This window comes from Dermochelys coriacea, chromosome 14 (genome assembly GCF_009764565.3).
Source record: "Dermochelys coriacea isolate rDerCor1 chromosome 14, rDerCor1.pri.v4, whole genome shotgun sequence".
Lineage (NCBI taxonomy): Eukaryota > Metazoa > Chordata > Testudines > Dermochelyidae > Dermochelys > Dermochelys coriacea.
The window spans coordinates 17,432,547-17,454,255 of record NC_050081.1 but is presented as its reverse complement, the minus strand read 5'-3'; the positions used below and the strand labels follow the sequence as shown (position 1 = coordinate 17,454,255).

General features: G+C 45.5%; 1 protein-coding gene across 1 annotated transcript in view; it reads right to left on the bottom strand.

Moving 5' to 3' along the window:
* MGAT5B (alpha-1,6-mannosylglycoprotein 6-beta-N-acetylglucosaminyltransferase B) overlaps window positions 1-19,404 on the bottom strand; it is a 171,923-nt gene extending 152,519 nt beyond the window's left edge. Inside the window, exons 1-2 of the mRNA XM_038372302.2 lie at window positions 18,643-19,404; window positions 6,841-6,953 (exon numbers count right to left, since the gene is read on the bottom strand). Coding sequence (XP_038228230.1) covers window positions 6,841-6,953; window positions 18,643-18,710 — 181 coding nt within the window. The 5' untranslated portion in view covers window positions 18,711-19,404. The remainder of the gene's footprint in view (window positions 1-6,840; window positions 6,954-18,642) is intronic.
* Between the last annotated feature and the right edge of the window lie 2,305 nt (window positions 19,405-21,709).

Below are 21,709 nucleotides of genomic sequence, written 5' to 3'. Positions count from 1 at the left end.
GAGCAGTGCTCCCCCCCAAGCTAAGATTAGTCAGGGGGTATTTATAGTACAAGTCATGGACAGGTCAAGAGCATGAATTTTTGTTTATTGTCCGTGACCTGTCCATGACTTTTATTAAAAATACCCATGACTAAATCGTAGCCTTACCTCTGATCAATCTATTGCAATAGTGTGTCTCTGGCATTGGCCAATGCTTATTGCTTCAGGCAATGACATACAGCCATGTGCAATGTGGGGGGATGTGTGTATTAAATTCTAGGGAGATCTCGGTTGACGGTCATTAGTTTATGCTCTGATGTATGAGAATCAAAAGCCTTTTTAATTATAACCTAGCTAGAGCAATTGAAGGTTGTGACACACCGTGCCTCAAAATGGCACCCTGTAACCCCCATATTCATCGTTCATATATGGTTGTGATATTTCATACAAAGCATGCCATGTAAAGTATCACATGAAAAGTCATGATCTGCTGAAACCTGCTGTTCTGTCCAAATATATGTATCATTAGTGTGTATAATGTTATGAGGTTTTGCTGTATGGCTGTTACTGAAATATGCTGTAAGTTTGCTAGTGACATACAAAGGACCCCTGCCCAGGAGGATGCTCCACAACCATTAAATCAGCAGGGGAGTTGTAATCAAGGGATTTACAATTCAATGACAGATGCTCAAGTCCACACAATAGGGATTTACTCAATCACTATGACTCAGCAAAGCCCACCAGGATGCATCTGAGCAAGTGTCTTCCAGTCACATGGATGGAGGGTATAAAATAAGGAAGAGTTGTAGCAGGTCTTGGCTTTTCTCCTCTCCCATCTATGTTGGCAGCATCAAGAATGCTGAGAAGATGAAGATTTCATCTGAGGAGACTGCTCAAGGCTTCAGGGAAGAAGTCTGTACATTATGAACTATAACATCCAGTGAGCTGAGAAAACTGCTGATCTGAATACTGCCTAACATAATAAGATTTAGATTGTGTGTTTTTCTTTTATTTTCTTTGGTAACTTTCTCTGATCTTTTATGCCTACCACTTATAATCACTTAAAATCTATCTTTCTGTAGTTAATAAATCTGTTTTATACTTTACTTAAAACAGTGTAGTTAGGCTGATGTACTTGGGAAATCTCAGCTCAGGTACAAAGGCTGGTGCATGTCCTCTCCACATTGAGACGGGGCGGACTGGGTAATAAATTTACCCTGGTCAGGCTTCTGACCAGCGCAAGATGGTATACTCCAGGGGTACAAAGCTGAGGGGTGGGGGAGGGGGATTGGCTGGTGCCTCTCTATTGTTAGTTCATGAGTCGCTGGGAGAAGCATTTACCCATGTAACTCAGTTGGATGTGTCCCTGCCTTTGGATGTCTGTATAAGTGCAGTACCTGCCAGAGGTTTGCAGCTTGTCACAGCATCACAGGGTGAGAGGGAGCCCAGGCCGGTGGGACAGAGGGCTCAGCAGTACACCAGTTCCCGGTTGCACCCCAGGGACCCTGTCACACAGATGATATTCTGATCCATATCTAATCACTTTTTAAAACTTACTATTTAACTCCGATAACATCCTGTAGCAGCGAGTTCCACTAGCTAATCATACATTGCAATTGAAAACAAGAGACAGCACCTGCAAGGGGCAAAGTCCTGATGCCAGAGAAGGCAGATGGAATTCTAATGACTACCCCGATCAACAACAGTTTGAGCTCTTGCAATTATCTCAGATCATTAAATGATATTTTTTGTTTTAAGTCAAAAACTCTGCCCTGAGACAGCTTTTCCCAATGGTAGAACAACAAAAGACAAAAATAGACTCGGGGGGTGGGAGGGACAAAAACCCCAAACATTTTAAGTTACAAGGGGAAAAAATTAAGACTCTCATGTCTAGGATCGTTCCCAAAGTGTCATCTATATGCAAAATGTGGATTGTTTTCTTTTTTTAATCCTGATTTTGGTTTGCAGAACCAATTCTCTCAGTGACGATTTCAAAACAAAAGGATGCTCCCAATGTTTATTCCACAGCTGAGGATTAGGATAAAATAACTTGCATTTCAGAAGGTGTTTCTAGAAAAAAGCAACAAAGTCGCTGCTGCTTCAGATCATCAAGAGTAGAATCCCTCTGAAGACTGATTATTGGCACATGGAACAAGCTCATGGTTCTTGGCGAGAACCGCCTAGAAGATGACATTATAGAAGATGAACAGAATTAACTGGAGGACTGCGACGGTCTATTTTTCTGCTTCCCTTCTTCTGCCTCATGTCTCTCTTCGTTTAAGGTTTGATTTGCTGTTCAGATGGCTCTGAAGCTGAGGAGGCTTTGAGGTGTGTCTGAAGCATTTTCTGACACTTCCTCCAGCTACTTCATTTCACCCTTTGCACCCCCTTTGCCTTCAGCAGCTCCCACACAGACTCTCAGATCACAGTGCATGACTGGAATAGCAATCTTTACCAGGGGGAAGCGTCCAGTCTCAAGCCCTACTATAATGCTCCAGGATTTAATTTAGTGCTGTGATTTTCAAAGTTGCTTTGGGGAAATGGATACCCTGCTGGAATTGGGTATGCAAATCTCTTAGGAGGCTTTTAAAAATCTCAGCCTAGATTTCCATGGCAAGTATTGTATTTTAATTAAATCCTGGGGTTAAATCCTGACCTCAGTAATGTCAATGGGATTTCTCTCATACTTCAATGGGGCCAGGATTTCACCCCAACAATTTCACCCCAACATGAGGTCTGATCCTGCACCCCTTACTCACATGGATAATTACAGTGGTCCTAATACTGCAAATGCCTAAGCACATCCATAAATTTACTCCTTGACCACAAAGTAAGAGTTATGTACATGCATATGTGTCTGTAGGATGGGGCCCAAGCGAATGAATATGTGAATAAGGATTACTTATGTGATTAAGGATTGTAGGATCAAGCCCTTGTTATTGAACAGACATGTAATGGGCAAACCTGAACACACACAACAGTCATTTTATTTATAAAGCAACACAGACCCCAGCATATTTGGAGCTGGGGATGCTGCTCAATTGAAATACAATAGTTATAAATCAATAATGAGCATCTCTGAAGGGCCCATTAAATCAGGAACTTTAATGAACAAACATGGATCACCAGGTACCTTACTCTGCACTCCTCACTCAGGCAAAAATCCCATTGAAGTCAATGGGAATTAGTGGTACTCAGCACTTCTCCGGATCAGATGCTAGGGGCCTGGTTCAACATAGCACTTCAACATGTGCTTGAGCATTTTACTGAATCCTGGCTTAGATGAATTAATAGATAAATCCAATGTTGTTAGAAGGACAGGAACTGCACTATGCAAGGACCAGCAATAATCAATACAACTAGTCAGGAATTGGGTGTAGGAATGACTTTTCCATCGGGGGAAATCAAAATGATGGCTCCCTAGCAGCACACCTGAAAGGCTCCTAATGAGTTCAAAAGTCTTCCAGGTGAGCAGCTGGCAAGCCAAAAAACTCCATTTCAGTTCTCTCAAAATTACTATCAGGTGGGTACTCAAATGATTGTCACCTTACTCGAGGAGTAGTTATTGCTGTTAATGAGTAATGGGTCACTCAGAAGAGACAAAGGGGAGCAGATAACAGTCTTCAAATATGTTAAGGGATGTTATAAAGAGGACGGAGATCAATTGCTGTCCTACCATCAGTGGACATGAAGTAGTAGTAATGGGCTTAATCTGCAGCAAGGGAGATTTAGGTTGGCTATTAGGAAAACCTCTTACAATAAGGGTAGCTAAGCACTTAATAGGCTTCCAAGGGAGGTTGTGGAATCCCCATCGTTGGAGGTTTTTGAGAGCAGATTGGACAAAAATGTCTGTCGGGGATGGTCTAGATTTACTTGGTCCTGAGGTTTACTCAGCACAGGGGACTGGACTCAGTGACTTCTTAACAGTCCAGAGGTAAATTGGAACAAAAACAAACAAGCATCTGTTTTTTTATCCAGAGCTAAATTCAATGAGCAAGCTGGAGCATTCTCTGTGATGGACTTCAAAAAGGTCCAGCAGAAACTCCATTCAGCAAGTAGTACTGAGTGACAACACTCAAATATAACGCACACATAGGGTTGCCAACTTTCTAATCACACAAAACCAAACACCCCCTGCCCCACCAAAGAGAGCTGCAGAGTTGGCGCTGGGGGCAGGGGCAGTGTGTGGAGCCTCCCTGGCCACCCCAATGCCTACGGGCCCCAGGGACCTGGCGGCGGCTTCAGGAGGCGGCACAGAGCCAGCACCAGGTAGGGAGCCTGCCTTAGCCCCGGGCCCCCGCTGCACCAGCGACCGGACTTTTAACGGCCCGGTTGGCAGTGCCGACTGGAGCTGCCAGGGTCTCTTTTTGACCAGGCATTCCGGTCGAAAACCGGACACCTGGCAACTCCATGCACACTGTCAGAACAAACTCCCATTAGTTGATCAGTGGTCATGAGGGCGGGGTATTTCTACTTAGGAAATGCCGATTGGCCCTTTCACGGGGAGGACGACATGTACCATATAGGGTAGCACTATCCGCCCACCTGTCCCCTTGTCTGAAGCTACTGCTACACTCTTTACTGTAGCAAAACCCTCACTGATGTCACCAATAGATTTTAGTGGATCAAGGCTACTGGAGTGTGGCAGCTTTTGGAGTGTGGCTACATAGTACCCCTGCCACATGCTCATCCCACTAGTTAATGCATTGGGCCTTGCTGGAGAACTAGGCATAAACTAAGAGTATGAAGCAAAGTAGGCCTTGTCAGTAGAGTAACACCAGGTATTGGCTAACCAAGTAAGTGCATCTAACCAGAGAGGATGGTACAAGAACACCCAGAGTGCTCAAGTAACCACATAAACCAATTCCCATGAGATTATACAGGAACACACCAACCCCTTATAAGATAGGGATGGGATGACAGGATAATGGATGAGGAGGTTTTGTTTGAACTAGCAGGTACAAGATACCAAGGTTATAACAAACAACATATGGAGCATAATATGTCATTTATTTGTATCCATGTATAAAAGGAGAAGTCACGGGAGGGGCATACATCGGCTGAGGGGACAGCATTCCGTTTGCTGACTGATCCTTTACCTTGTCACGGGCATACACATGTTAGTGTTCCTGTGAGCTACTGGACAGGGCTCCAGTACTGTGCTTTTGCGGACAGTAAACCTGGCCGAGCACCTTCGTCACCGATCCGAGCCTGTGGTCTTTCTTTCTGAACAGCACCAAGGTCTGCTGAATCAACACACTGCGTGCTTTGCTGGTGCAGCTAACACTGGAGCTCCAAGAACAGCAGCACTAACAACTCTGCAGCACCAGCAACACGCCACAGCACTAACGACATGCACCATCCTCAACTCCCCATCAGCTGTGCCATCCAGCACCCAATTCTCTCTCCATCCTCCCACATTCCAGTCCATTATAGGAGGTGAGCAGGGGCAACAAGAACTCACCCCACAAACAGATGAGCAGGATCCCTACATGGCCTGGGTAGGGGTGTGGAGTGTGGATCAGGGCAGGAGGCAACCAGAGATTGGATGTGTCAGGAATACACAGGGCTGAGGAAAAGAAGGGAATGGGTTACATCCCTTCAATCCTAGGAGCTGCCCTTGTGCAATATTTCTCCCAATGAGCTTCTCCATTAGAATCAGCACACTTCACCTATTCCCTCTCCATCCTCTATAGAGTACTTTTATGGGTATTAAAATTTAACACACACACACACACACACACACACACACACACACACACACAGAGTTGATCCACTAGTTACCCATCATAGTATCTCCTTTTGAGACAAAAAAAAAATAAAATGGCAAAAACATCACTTTCCACACTTGCACTCCCTGAAGACCAAACCTGCCTACAACCACAAAGCCTTCCACAGTCCTGAGCCAGAGCCTCCGGTGCTGTAAGCTGGCACAGTCAATGGAGCTACAACAGCATATATGAACTGAGGATCTAGCCCAGGGGTGAGCAAACTTTTTGGCCTGAGGGCCACATCAGGGTTCCTAAACTGTATGGAGGGCCGGTATAGTGTATTAAATTGCTCCCCATAGGAATGTGGTACTTACGGTGTACTACTTACGGCTGCCAGTCCTGGTGCTCCATATGTAGCACATTGCTACAGGGAGCAATTTAATATACTACATCTGGTAGCTCTCACAGCCGCACTGCCTGACACGTGCTTGCAGCCTAGCAACCCAGACTGCTAGTGGCACAGCAAGATGAGGCTGCTGGGGAGGGGCTGGTGACTAGCCTCCCCGGCCGGGAGCTCAAGGGCCGGGCAGGACGGTCCCGTGGGCCGGATGTGGCCCGAGGGCCATAGTTCACCCACCTCCGATCTAGCCCCTTGCATTCAGATCACCGAGGTTCTCTATACACCAGGTGTCATCACAATGCCTTGCACCAAACATTGCTAGAGCTTCATGGTTTACATCCCCCTCCATACACTTTGTGATGTTCTCAAGGAGGCTTTGCAAAAATGTCAGTCTCCATCTGATTTCCTCCCTCTCCGCCCTCCTTGTTTATGGAGCTTGTAATGACAAAGAGCTGAATGGAAAAGGTCAAGCAGCCCATACACTTGGCATTTCAACCAATTCAAGATCTGCGGCTCCAGAAACCCAGGCCTCTACCCAGTGAGCCGGTAGAGGGAGCTATTAGACATGGGTAAGTCTGTCATACTCCAGCAGGAAGCAGCAACAGACAGACATTGACTAGTGCACTACCACATCCCTGTACTCATTATCCCAGAAGAGGCATTTATTCCCATATTAGTCACAAGGAGCCAAAACCAGCACAAGTTCCCCTCTTTTAAAATAGTTTTCAAAACAGTTAAAATCTCAGTTACCTTCGGTTCTGATGGTGAAGGGAGAGTCTCCCAGCCTTTTGGCTGAAAATTGGCCTCCCAAAGATGTCATTAAGAAGCACAGGGTGAAAAATCCAATGCCCAGCACAAATATCCTGAGGGAGGAGAAAAAGAAAAGATAAGGTGAGACACAATACAGGTTATCCCACCAATTATTAGTAAGTTATGGGTCTCTTCACTGATAGGCCCACAAGTCCTGTGGTCGGATTCTCAGCAAAACCACCGCCACACAAAGCCCCCTCAAGAGCTCACTTGCACTGACTTTTCTTACTGAAAATTCTGTATGAGAAAAAAATGGGGGGAGGGACATTTGAGAGGTGGAATGGGCAATCATGCCATGTACCTGAACTCTAACCCTCAGCAATTGATTCTTAATCCTGGTCCTCTTGGCCATTCAAAGAGAGTTGGCCAAGTCACCAGTGTTGATCTGTTTTAGCAATATAGGAAATACCAAGCCAGATCAGACCAATGGTCCATCTAGTCCGGCCAGGCTTAGAGGTGCACTAGGCACTGAGCAGCTCATTGCTGTCAAGACTTAGGTGGCTTTGTGTATGCCATCCAGCAGAAATTTTGATGCCTAGGGGACTTTACTGGCAGAAACAAAGGCACCAACAGAATTTAGGTGCCTACTGGGCTAGCTAGTAGCCAAGTGGGGGTTCTGAGGATCTAAATTTTGGACCTAAGAAGCTAAAGTGGCAGTGAGGAATTTAAATCTCTGTTGATCGAGCAATTTGTGGTTGGCTGATGCCTTGAAGCATGAGGGCTGATACCCCTTGTAGATATTTTGCCTCTAATGACCCTGTGGGCACTCTCATTATTATCCATCCTCTATTGAATCCTAGTGCGTGGTCTCAGTGATATCTTGTAGCAGTGAGTTCTACAGGGTGATTAGGTGTTATGTTTGATCACTCTTAAATGTATTGCGTTGTAATTTCATTAGCTGTTCCTTTGTCCCATTTTGCATAGTTGTCCACTGTTATTCCCTTTCTCTCTGCTCCCTAGGGGAATCTGTCCAGCCAATACAATCTGAGCTAATAAACTAAAGGTGAAAGGCTTCACATTCTATTCCCAATGCCTTAATCATCCAGCACCCCGCTAAGGGTTGATGAGCACTGTACAAATGCTTACATGATATATTAGTGAGAGGCAGCATGGTCCTCAGGATAGGGTGTTACCAGATTTGCCCATTACATTGGAGTATGCTCATTTATTAGGGGTACTCTTCTGGGGTGGGTCTGTAATTCTCTCAATGTACTGCTTGTGTCACTTGTGTTCTCATACAGAGCTATGCTTCTCCCTTCTGCAAGTTCCCTCCCAATAGCGCTATCCTGCAGGACCTAGGTTCCCCAGGACTTGGTTCCTCCAGCCCCAGAATCAGATGAACACACACATTAACAGAGCACATCTGAGCAGACTGGGTCAATCAACACGCCCAAGCTGACCCCTTATATGTCCCTAGACTCAGCACGCTGGGTTGAGTAGTACTTCCAAGCTGTCATCCTTGTATGTCCTTGGATTCAGCAGGCTGGGTCGAACAGCATTTCCAAACTGCCACCCTCATATGCCACAGGCACCACACTGGAATCGAGTACACCTGAGTAGGTTGGGGTCGAGCCACACCTTCAAGCTGCCACCCTTATATGACACAGGTTCAGTGCGTCCCTCTCCCCACTTTCACGTAAGTTGTTCTGGTAGTAACGCACTTGATAAGCAAACCCTACAGGATTTTTGGGCACTGCAGAAATCTTTAGCTTAGGTAAGAGGAGCATTGCGGCAGAGCAAATGGGGAAACCAAAAACACAAGAGGAGAGGGAGGGAAGCAACCAGCTTAACCATAAAAGTTAATTATTGCCAGGTAATAATCATACAAGGAGACCCAAACAAACAAACCAGTTACAATATTAAATCTAGCTTAAATTTGATTACAAAAGTCAGGTTTAGAAAACTATAACTGATCACACAAGTCAGGGTCAGAAACCTATACCTAGAGTAGCAAAAGAGAGAAAGCGCACAAGCGAGCTGGATTCTCACCACTCCGTTAACCTTGAACCGGTCGGGGTTCCCAGGTGCTGGTGGTAGCTAAAGGTCTGGAGTGCTGGCAGAGCCCCCAGCATGATCAGTCAGGAGAAGATGAAGTCCCAGTAGAACTGATGCAGATTTTGGATCCAGGCATCAGAACACTTACTTGAGCATGGGTAGGGGTTTTTTGTAGGGAAACAACAATGGTTCAAGGGAGATTTGTTAATGGGTAAACTGGTGACTCAAGGGAGTGTACCAAAGTTGTTTTGTTCAGGCTAGACAATAGGAACTGATCATTCCTGGCTATGGGTGGTGTTCCTTCACAGGAGTTCACGATGCAATTAGGTAGCTTCAGTATTTTGGATACCAATAAAGGATTTATTGGTAGAATTGGTCTGATAACTACTGCGCTGGGTGTGTGCAGGGGTAGGTTCATTAACATCTGGAGCAGAGATTCCCCCATCATGCAGTGCTGCCCTGGTCCCAGAGTTCAGTGAGGTTCTTGCCTTGGAATCTCTATTCTCCATTCTGTATGCTAATAGAGATGCCTCCCTATCCCGTCTTTGATGCAAATGAGGCTAGGGGAGTTGCCTTAATCCTGTCACTCTTGTCCAGAAGGGTTTAAGTGTGTCCCCTGCTGCCTTTTCACAAGTCTTTCTTCTGACTGGTTTTGGTTCAAGCAGAGGCTGGGGGGCAGGGGGTCCTTTGTGAATCAGAGAGGCTGGATACTGTGCCCTGGTTCCCCAAGAACACAGAGCTGACAGGTAACAAGAGCACTAACTTAAGAGACCAAAGTTCTAATCTTGGCTCTGCTATAGAGCAGTATTGCCTCTCTGTGCCTCTGATTCCCCTCCTACCTTTGAGCGTCCTAGCTAGTGAGAGGTCAGCTTTTTGGTGCAAGGATTGTTGCTTATCAAAACTGGACAAAAGTTTCCCCCCAAAACCTTTTTCTGGTAAAAATGCAGATTGGGTGACACCTGAACATTTTATGAACTTGTATTAATTTCACATTTTTTTTAACTAAGACAAATTTTTAAAAATTCAGAAAGATTGTTTCATTATCATCAAAATGAAATGTTATGGTTTTCTTATTCAAAACTAAGTTGTTCTGAAATTTCCTTTATTTGTTTTTAAAAACAACATTAACAAAAAGCGTACAAAAACTAAACAAAGAATTTTTGCTCAACTGAAACAATGTTTTTAACCTTTTGATTTGCCCAACATTTCTTTTTTGATTGGACCTGAAATAATGTTTTTATTATTATTGAGAATTGTTAGCAAAAATGGTTATTCAAATAATTCTGCTTAGGATATATTTGTTCAGTGCCTAACACAATAGGCCCTGATCTCAGCAGCTACCAGAATATAAATTCTTAGATACTCAGATTTTCATATTGAGAAAAACTCCAAAAAAGGAGACTTTGCACCTTTCCTTAGCCATTCACAGCTATGCACAATGATTGTAGAATACTATTTTTATTTGGAACTAGGCTGCCATCAGTTGCATGAATTACCTATTGTGCTCAGCTTTGCAGTCTGGGGGACAGGCAAGACATGGGGCTTACAGGGGGACATCCCCATTCACAACAATCTAGCTGCTGAACTAAATTTGAAACAAAACACCTCAGGCATCACAACTGCCTTGTTTCCTCTTTTGCCTGATTCATTCCACTGAGTAGGCTGGGAGCTGAAGTGGACATTATTCTAACTGGCAAGGAACTAGGTCCTTGTCTCCACTAGATAAATGGAACATACTCAGTGGGACTAAAAAGTTGTATGTGGCACAGAAAAATAAAAAAGCATTTTCTCAAGCCAACTCTATATTTTCAGAGATGTGAAATCTCTCCTTTATTATTCCAGTTCCAGCAGCCAGACTTATACTCTTCAAGAGATGAGAGGTCAAAACACAGAATCTATTTGGGTGACAGCTGCATTGTTATAAAGGAAAAAGCAAGGTCTGAGGGTCTTCCAAGTTCCTTTGAGTTAAAGATTTTCCTCAATAGACAGCACCCCTACTCAAGCAGCAAGATTGGGTGGGGACATGAAGAACGAGACACCTAGAATTGGCTGGGAAATGTATTTTATTTTCCACCAAAGATTGCAAAGCAAATGTTTTCATTGAAACTTTTAAATGGGAAATTTTCATTTAAAACTCCCAAAAAAACAAAAGCTTATTTTTTAGTCTTTCCGTTGTTGAAAATTGAACATTTTGGGTTTTTGGTTTTCATTGACTATGATCCCAATTTCCATGTAGTCAAAAAGCCATCTTTTGTTTAAATAAAAGCTTCAACAAAAAGAAAATTGATCCTCTGTAGTGAGACCCAAGGATGGGAGTAAATACATGAAAACTAGAGAGACTCATCATGAATATGATCAATGGTGGCTGAGATTTTCAGAAGTGACTAGTGATTGGGGTGCACAACCAACAACCTCCTAAATGGGTCTCATTTTCAGAGGGCCTGTGTTCAGTCCTGTTTAAGAATCAGGCCCCTTTATGGTGTCTCAAATTGGATGCTAAAATAGTGAGCAGGGAATTTTTGAAGGCACAAAGCTCAGTTAGAGACACCGCTCCCATTAACTTTGAGGCACCTCTAGTCACTTTTAACCATCTTGACTGAGCATCGAGGAATGAGGCCTACAGGAAGAGCTTTGGAGATCCCATGATGTTTGGGGTTCCAAAGAGAAAAAAAAATTGGCTTTTGATCTCAGAGGAGGCCGAGTCAATGGATATGATTTGAGCAGCTATTCATCATTAGGAGTACTACGAGTGTCTGAAGAGCTGAAGGAGGAAAGGGTAGGGTGGTCGCTCACGCATTCCCAGATTACTAGATATTCTGGTACTTCTGGTAATGGCATGTGCCCAATGCTGGTGTGACCTGGCCTGCATGGCACATAGAGGATGCCATTTCAAAGAGCATGCCACCCCACCCCGCACCAACACAATATTGGACCACCCACATGCAAGATCATGCTAGCAGGGACGGAGCAGTGCACTCTTCAAAGTGATGTTCCTCTTCTATTGGACAAACTCATGCCCTGTTCTGTCTCAGTCTTGGATGAGGGACAAACCTCAGAAAAGCAGGACTCTCTGTTATAAAGCCAGACAAATGGCCTCCCTAGATGAGGGCCCCATCATGTTAAGTGCTATACAAATGCAGGCAAGCTTACAACCTAAGCTGATGACTAACATAATGAAAGGAAGAGGGAACTGATGAGATGAATTCAGACTATAAATCTCTACCTAGGAATTTATATGCCCCTTATCACCATAATGATAGCACCTCTCCATTATCAATGACTTTTATCCTCACAAAGCCCTATGTGGTAGGGAAGTGGTATTTATTATCCCCATTTTGCAGATGGGCAGTTGAGGCAGAGGGCAGATTAAGACCGGGATTCCTAAAGGAAAGTAAAGGTGTTAGGTGCCCAGCTCCCAGAGGCCTGTTTGAAAACCACAGCCTATATGACTTGCCCACTGTCCCACAACTCAAACTTGAACCCATATCTTGAGTCCCAGCCCAGGGCTCCAATCACAAGGCCACCCTGTATGGATAAATACCCCCATACATACATGTGCTCTAGCTCTATAACCACTGACTTTCCCCAGCTGCCTCTCAACCCAGCTGATTTCCTGCCTCTCAACCCAGCCCTGCAGTAGAAGCGGACTTCTAGAAGGGATTTCTATGCAAAGAGGGTAGTGGCCTATCAGGTCAGCTCAGAAAGGGAGCTCCATGCACAAGAGGTGAGGAAGAAAATGCAAAGACACTTGTAGGCGGCAGCAGGTGGCCAAGGCTGGCGTCTTGGCAGAGTGGGAGCAAGGAAAGCAATGCAGTCAAGGAAGAGAGGGAAGGGCCTTGATGGTTAGGACGAGATGGTGAAGACTGCCCATGTGATGCACTAATCTGGCACATCTCCTGGGCAGTCTTCCCTCTTTCAGTTCCTGGGTTGTGTCAACCACCTCTAGACTGCCTGCCTTTGTTCCGAAGGGGGAAAAGCAAGCACCAGGACTGAAGTGCATTGGCAGAGCTCTGTGGCAATCTGAACCATTTCCGTATCCTCTTTGTCTGCGCCTGAGGAGAGCTGTACTCCGGACTACCAGGGCCAAACTTAGCTGCATGGTGTGCGATGAGACAAGTTATACCCTGGCTGAGAGCTGATCTGATCAAGCATGTACGTTATGCAAAAAAGGAGCATAACTCCTGCAGATTCAGCACTCAGGGGCGTGTAAATTGATTTGCTATCCTCTTGGAACCAAGCTAAGCCTTGGTGTAAATTCCTTTGAAAGCAATGGGAATGGTGCCTGCTTATGATAGGGGAGAGTGTGCCCTCAGGGTGTTAGGGACATGGAAGGGTGCCATACCAATAGCTCCCCTAAGAGAGGCCTGGTGGTTAGGACACTGCCATGGGCCTCAGGAGATTTGGGTTCAGTCCTGGACTCTGCCATTGACTTCCTGCATGACCCTTGACAAGTCACTTAGGCCCAGATCCTCAAAGACATTTAGGCTCCTACATTGCCTTAAAATCCACAGGAGTGAGGAGCCTAAATACCTCTGAGAATCTGGGCGGGTCTCTGGGCATCGTTTCCCTGTTTGTAAGCTATGGTAATAATACTTTCCCTATTCCCTCTCTTATAGCAGACTCATCTATGGAGTGTGTAAGCTTGTGAGGGTAAGGAGTCCCTCTTACTACATGTCTGTTCTACGGGTCTCTAGGCATGATAGTAACAAATAATAGGAATGCCCTGCTGCAGGTGGAGGGCGGTTCTAATCATCTATCCTTTTCATCCAGTGCAGCCACCCCCTTTCCTCCTCTCCACCCCGCCAGGCATAATTTAATGACACAGTACCTGGCGGATTGGTGTTTAAATGATCAGAGCTGATCTTGCTCATCTTTCAAATCCTTTCTATTGATGTCTTCATCATTATGCAAGGCCTTGTTTATGCATTTTAATTTTCATAATTATGATCTGGCAAGGAGCGATAGTTAAACTCCGCATTTAATTAACAATTTAGATCATGGGAGAAAGAAAGAAAGAAAGAAAGAAAGAAAGAAAGGAAAAACCCTCCACAATTGCTGAAGAAAAAATTTCAAAGGGGCCATGCATTCTAGCATCTCATTAGAAGGAAAAAAATTCACAATTTCAAATGGATTGCAGAGGAAGGGGAGGAGACTCAAGATTTTAGGTACTTAAAAAGATATACCAGGGCCAAATCCTAAATAGGTTACTTGGGAGAGAAATAGCATTTAGCTCAGTGGGATTTCTCCTAGGAGTAAGGAGAGTTGAGGGTTTCACCTTTAGTTTGCAGACTCTTATTTTGTTCTGATTTTCTCCCTTTCTGATGGGGAGGAGCGGGGAGGGGGAGGGGAAGGGGAAGGGGAAGGCTCTCCGTTCAATCTCTCATCTCCATGGAAGTTTGGACTGCTGTTCTTTGTGCTGGCGCCTAGTATTAGGGAAATGGCCAAAAGGTACCAGGGGCCTGACTGAACCTCACACTGGTGTAAGTCAGAATTAACTCCATTGAAATCAATGTACTTTCCTGAGAGCTGCATCAGACCCCGTTTCCAAAACTAGTCCGTTAACTGTACCTGTTGTTGAACATAGAGCTTTGAAAACCATATAGCATCTACATCCTGAGCCGGCTGTTAATCACGTGGACTGTCACCACATATTAATTTAATTCAGGGTGCTTTAATTTTACAAAATTCTGGTGACAATTCTACCTAGAATTCTACCCTGGGACTGAAGTATTCACAATCTCCTGCTTTAGGACTATGTCCAGGAGGAGAGTGCCAAATTCTGCCCCATTTACTGTAAGTTTGGAATAAAAGCATAGTCTTTAATAGAGTTATCAAAGATTCACACAGTTGTAAGAGAGCAAAATCTGGCCCTGAGGATTTGTATTCTGATGTGCTATATATCATTTGGGTATCCTGGAAATGCGTGCAGGAGAAGGCTGCAGCATCCTTTGAACCCATGAGCTTTCCATGTTCCTGAGACACCAGAGGCCTCTCAGACTGGGTCACCAGACAGCAAAATTCTAAGCATCAGCATTAATCCTCCCTGGGAACAATGCATTCTAAGGTTTGAGGAAAGAAATGGCTTTTCTACTTTCAAGCTTTCACAGCACTCCTCTTTAGTTCCCCAAAGAGAAGCATAGAGATGGCTGGGGTAAGGCACTATAGTTGACTTGTGATGAACTTTTGGCTCTCTCGGGTACTGCTGGGTAGAATCGCTCACTGAGGTGCCTTTGATTTTGAAGTCAGACACATTAGAAGTGAGCCATTCACACAAGTTTCTGTAAATAAATCCTCCTCTCCATTATTTTATCTCCTCCTGCCATGTTTACAGAGTGCTAGCAATCAGCAACTCTCCTCCATTCCCAGGGTGCTCTCACAGATTTGGGACTTTTCCCTCACCATACTGTACTTATCCAGAGGATGATTAATGAATTCAGCTGAGCGCCACTTTGATTTCAATGGGCCAAATCTCCAGTCAGTGCCTGGCAACTTCACTGATGCTATGCTTATTTGCATCCCTGTGGATCCAGCTCACTGACTTCAGTGGAGATAAGATGCTTAAACACCAGCTGACATGTGGTCTCCATAGATTTAGGAGACCACTATGGACTGCAAACCACGCATATTACTACACAAAGCTGGGGGGTGTCTAGATTCCAAGGGTTTGCCTTCACTGCAGCACTAACTTAAGTGTGGATAAGAGCAGCCAGCTGCTCTTGAGTTAGTCTAGCTCAAGTGAGAGCATCCACACCGATGTTTGGATTAGCAGCACGGTATCTACGTCCCCACTGCATTACTAGTGTGAGCATCAAGAGCTCTCAAGTGCCAACCCACACCCCCAGTAGCTTGAGGTTAAAGCACCACTTAACTTGAGCTAGAGACTTGTGTGTGGACAGGAGTAGGATTAAGGGAGCACTTGAATCATACCTCGAGCTAAAGCTGCAGTGAAGGCAAGGCCTAAGAGCATACGCTAGTCTCACCACACAGTCACCACATAAAATGGTGGCTCAGGATCTGCAAGGGCAGAGTTCAAACAGGGTGTGCCACAGGTGAGGACTGAAGAGCGCTGGTAAATTAGTGGAGGTAGGGAGAAGTAGGACTAGAATAGGAGAAAACGTGCAGGTCATGACACCTTTAGCTGATCTGTGGGGTGCTCAAGGACTAGTCTAGAGGGGGTAAAGAGCATCAGCAAAACTGGGGAGCAGGGCTTAGGCCTAGAAAATAAGTGGGTATTGCAGGTCAGGACTGAGGTGGTGAGGGAAGCCCACCACACTGGTGTTATTAGCCTTTCGGTTCCAATGCTTCAAAAATATTCCCACCAAGCACCATTACCGATGAGTTAAACCAGGGAGAATCCTTGCCACCAGTTTGTCTAAATGATTGGGGGGGGGGGGGAGAACACCCCTCGAGGTGCTTTAGACACAGTCAGTCATGTCTATTTTCCTGTGCTATAAACTCCCAAGGAAAACACATCTCTTAGAAAAGCCCTAGTCAAGTCTCACACTGGTTTAACAGCCACTTAACCCTATTGATTTCAATAAAGTTGCTCCCAATTTAAACCAGCGCAAGAGCAGAATCAGGCCCTAGTGTATTGAGAACACTGCCAAGGTACCGGATTCTCTTAGCAAGACCCAAGCCCCCAAACTAGTCACCTGGCCCCATCCCTGATTCCCCACATACATTTCCCCTCCTGTTCCAGTCTCTGGTCTTTTTTCAATCACACCTGGCCAGCGTGCTAGGACTCATTACTCTTACTCCTGCTTTCAAGCCTTATTCCCAGGACACTGCTAGAAAGCAGATTCCCCTGCTCCCGGAGCAGGAGACCCTTTCACTAACTTCATCTTGGGGTTTAACAAACATATCTATGGACGTGAACGAACAGCCCCTCTCAAAGCAGCACTGGCCCCGTCCTCGCTGAAGGCAGCTGCCGAGCCCAGCACAGCATCTTGGGCGCCGCTGTTCTATTAAGCAGAGTGTCATTCAACAGCAGAGAAAGTGACAGCTCTAGATGACGGCTGTGTATAGTGTTTGACACAACTGGCACAGCTGGTGAATTACTACAGAGTAACTGCCCCCCTTTATCCCTCTCACAGCTAGTTCATGGTGTGCCCCAATCCATCTCTGCTCCATCCATGAAGTTCTGTGTTATATCTGTTAAGTCAATCAATCAGAGTTTTGCCCTGGACATCACTGAGGGCAGGATTGGCCCACAGCAGCAGAATGAGGACGAGCGATGTGGGAATTGCTCCCACTCCCTCTTCAACATGTGGCCAAACTGTGGCTAGGCACCTCTCCCTTCTCTTCTATCCTCCTTCCACAAGGCAAGCTCTGCTACCCAAAAGCTACACAGCCCTACAGCACAGCCTCACCAGTGTGCTCCTTCTCCCCATTTGATATCCCCCCCCCAACCTGCCTGCCATTAGATTGGAGACAAAATCCCTGCCAAACCAACCAGGAGGTACCATCCCCTTGTTGACCTAAGTCTATTCACCTAGCAGAACTACCTGCCCCACCTGTTTGCCTGGCTGGTCCAAGAAGGTGGGCAGTCGAGTGATTGGGGCACTAACCTAGGAGTTGGGCAACCTATGTTCAGTTCTCAGCTCTGTCACAGACTCCCTGTATGGCCTTGAGCAAGGCACTTAGCCTCCTTTGTGTCTCAGTTCCCCATCTGAACAATGGGAATAATCATACTCCCGTATCTCTGAGAGGTGTTTGGAGGATAACTTCAGTAAAAGATTGTGAAGTGCTCAGATACAATGGTGGTGTGCACATAAATTCTTCAGACAGATGAAATTTCAGCAGCAATAATTCTCAAAAGCTGTCCCACATGAGAAAAATATAACCCGACCCTCCCTTCCATTCCCCAAAACCCCATTTCCTTTGGCCAAGTTAAAAGGCCAGTATCCTCGTTTGCAAAATCCACTTTGAACGCTTTTGTGTTACTTGGACCATCAGAAAGCACCGTGATGGGTTTGTTTTGATTCAGACTTAACTTTTATAATTCCTCGCCCATAAGACACAAACAAACAATGCCCCTTGGAGGCTGGAAGTGCATAAAGCGCGACTCCTCAAATCAGCTTTAAAGAAAGCACACAAGCAGTAGAGAAGAGTTTGCATGTTAATGGACAGTCCACACACACACCCCCACAAAAAAAAAAAAAAGAAGGACACTTACAGCAAGTAGTTTATGCAAATCAATAGTAATGCAATCATAAAAACTTTGTAGTTGTTGAGGTGGGGGGAGGAGATAAGTAAGTAGAAATGCATAAATTCAGGTGGGGAGGGGAGCTTGGAAGGTCTGACTTTGGACAAGATTCTGCTCTTGGTTATCCGTGTGAATCCGGAGCAACCGCATTATCATTGGATTCAAACCAGTGTTACTGACAGCCAAAGCTGGCTTTTAATTTGTATGCATCAATTCCCCAGTGGGTGCAAATATCACCAAGAAAAGTATTAAAAACCTGTAACTAATACCCAACTGATATTAGCATAGCAAATGAATTAGCAGGCAAGGCACAGTATGCAAGAGCCACACATCAGCTCCCATCAAGATGACTTAAAGGCTAACTTGCTTTGATTCTTGACATTTTAATCTGGGATCGATTCCCCTGGAAGACCGTGAGTGCTAGGAAATTTGTTTAGATGAATTACTCAGTTTCAGCTCCCTGAAGCTGAACAGCAAGATGGGGTGCAAAGGCTGGGGGTGGGGAGGGAGAATGGTAAATAGAGCAATAAAAAGAACTTTACCTAAAAGGTCTCAAGGTGACAAGACATCTTCTGATCATTATTTTTCCATCCGAATTGACTGTGATCATTGTTCAAACTTATGTAAGAAATAAAAAGGAAGCAATGAGACACTTTAGACAGCCATATGCTGCCGTTACACAGTGCCCATGGTTAGGATGATTTGTATAGAGAGGTGGGGGAAGCACCCCAAACCAATCCAACTTCACCGAGAAGGGTTTTAGCTCTTCTGCTCCAGGTAATCTACTTTTCTTCCAATAGAGCAGCCGTGGCGAGCGTTTGTCTGCTCTGGATGAAATAGATCTTAACAGAGCGAGCACGACTGAACCAGGTTCTCTTGCGGGATTTTCTTATTTACATTTTGGAGGCAGGTTGTCGCAAACGGCAGCACTTCTGTCCATCCATCTCTCCCCACAGAAGATGGAGCAGCTGGGAGGCACCTTGACTCCTTCATCACATCCACTTTTTGGTCTCCTTCCTGTTCTCTCCAGATTTCACCTTAATTGGAGTCAAATGCCGGACATCCCTCCCCCTCCCCCCTGACCATACACACACACACACACACAAACCAGCATTCAGCACTTCCAGCTAGTTGCTGTCCTCTGGGAAGGCTTCCCAAGTCAAAAGTCTGCACTGTTCTGGGATTCCAGTGGTGTTCCCAACCCTCTGTGTCCACAGATGTGGTATCAGAGCCAGCTCCATCCCATCCTGGGAGCTCCCTTGCACAATGCTAGGTATCCAGCCCCTTGCTTTAATCTGAGTAGGTACTGCATTGTTTCCACCAGAGAAGGCTGCACTGCTCCAGCTGGGATTGGAGAAAACCTTCCTGTTAAATTGTGGATTGGGCACCATCTAGTGGAAGCCATGGGATGGCATCAGCTGCCTTCTGTTAAGGAGTGATTATGTTGGTAGGGCTGATCCAGCACCTATGAACTTCTTCACTCCAGAGATTTCAATGTTTCCTCAGCTGCAGACCTATATTTTGAAATCTCACCCCTTATCATCTTTTACCAAGATAACCGAGCCCCCATCCCTATCAGAGAATTCCTAAATTTTAATAGCAACAGTAAATCTCACATTAATAGAGTACCCTTTATCCTGAACTGTTTCACAAATTATCAACAGCAAGCACCTCTAAAATGCAGCCACTTCTGGGGTGAAAGACAGCAGTCGACCCAAAAACCATCAGGGAGCACAATAGATGGCAGGGCAAACCCCTACTTTGATGAAAAGTGCCTGGGGATATTTAAAGCTTGGAGCAGGAAGGGCCTTGGGTCTAACTCTGCCTCCCTCACATCAGTGAGGTTAGTTAATGGGACTGCTCCTGTTTTTATACTGCTGTAAGTGAAATCAGAATCCATCTCCTGGTCTATTCAAATTTCCTCCACAGAGGCCCTCAGCTGCTGATGCACAGGGCTCATTGCGTCTGGGGCAATGCGATAGACCTGCTGATCTTCTGCACTGTTAATAAGAGCATGGCCCTTTGCTGTATAGCAAGAGCAAGATTGATCAGAGAGGCAGTGCAGCCATACTGGTCATGTCTCACTAACCAGCTATCAAACACGTGTAGCAAAAGCACTTGAAAGGGAGTTATTGCAGATTTACACCAGGGTACCTTGGGGCAGAATTTAGCCTGACAAGCACATATGTAACACTGATGGACCCCAGTTGTCGGCGGGCAGGATCAAACCTGGGGACTCTGGAGTTTAGTGCATGAGCCTCTATTGCGTGAACTAAAAGCCACCTTGCTCTTAGCTAAGGCTGTAGAGCAGACTCATTTTCTCTCTCTCTCAGTGCCACTAGATGGGACAGAACACCACACCCAGGAGGTGTGTGGGTTACACATACATAGGTTCTCAACCTCCCCACGAGTCGCAGCCACCATTAGTCCTGCCTCAGTGCCGGGGATTGCATTTGAGGACCTACTGAGGTTTCTTCCAGTTCTACATTTCTGTGATAAAAGTCATATTAGCACCATGTGATAACTAGTCCCATCATTATAGATGAGCTGTTGTAGGACCTTGTCTGGGAATCGGCATGTAAATGGGAAATACTTTTAGTAAGAACCTCCTACTCTCACGGAAGGGACTAGACCCCCAGGAAGGGAATGATCGCAGCACTGAGAGCTACAAACAGCCTGAATTTGTTGACCTTCTGAACATACTGTACAGCTTATCTCTTGGGCCAGACCCTGGCAGGAGGCAGAGGGTGGAATCTTTCTAGTGGGGAAGGATCATGAGGGGTTTGGAGCCATACTAGTCACAGACCTGGAGATCAGCGGATGTATGGTGTGTTGGGAAGAAATGAAGCAGCTGCTGCTTTGCTCAAAGTTTATTGCAGATAGGGTGACCAGATGTCCTGATTTTTGGGTCTTTTTCTTATATAGGCTTCTATTACCTCTCCCGATTTTTCACATTTGCTGTCTGGTCACCCTAATTGTGGATGACCCATGCTCTTGTAAACCAAGGGTGCCCAGAGATTGGGGGGGGAGGAGGGAGAAGGAGGCGTGAGCCCTCTGCCATGGAATTTAAGAGCTCTCTCTCAATAAATAAAATGCTATTTTACTCCCACCAATGCAGATAAGACTTGCTCTCACTACAGGTAGTGGAGCCCTGCCCCTCCCTCTCAGATCCAGTAGAAGGAAGGCCCTACTAGTGCTATAGAAGCCTCCTCTCAAGGGAAATTGTTGGATGGCGTGGTAGTCAGAGAAGAGCTTGAATTGGTGGAGGGGTGATTTTCCACACATACAGCTGTAGACAGCTGGTGCCAGTGTAACACAGACAGATCCCGGTTGTCAGCAGGCGGGATCAAACCTGGGATCTCTGGAGCGAAATGCATAAGCCTCTACTGCATGAATTAAAAGCCACATGGCTGTTAGCTAAGGCTGTAGCAGACTCATTAATCTCTAAGTGGTCTCGGTGCCACTAGAGGGGACAGAGCACCATACTTGGGAAACGTGTGGGTTACACTAGCACACACAAGCTTGGGCCAACACTCTCCTGGGTGCCTCTGAGAGCAGCACTGAGTGCTGATAGCGCCATAGCTCACCGAGCACGTGCAGGTACTGGAT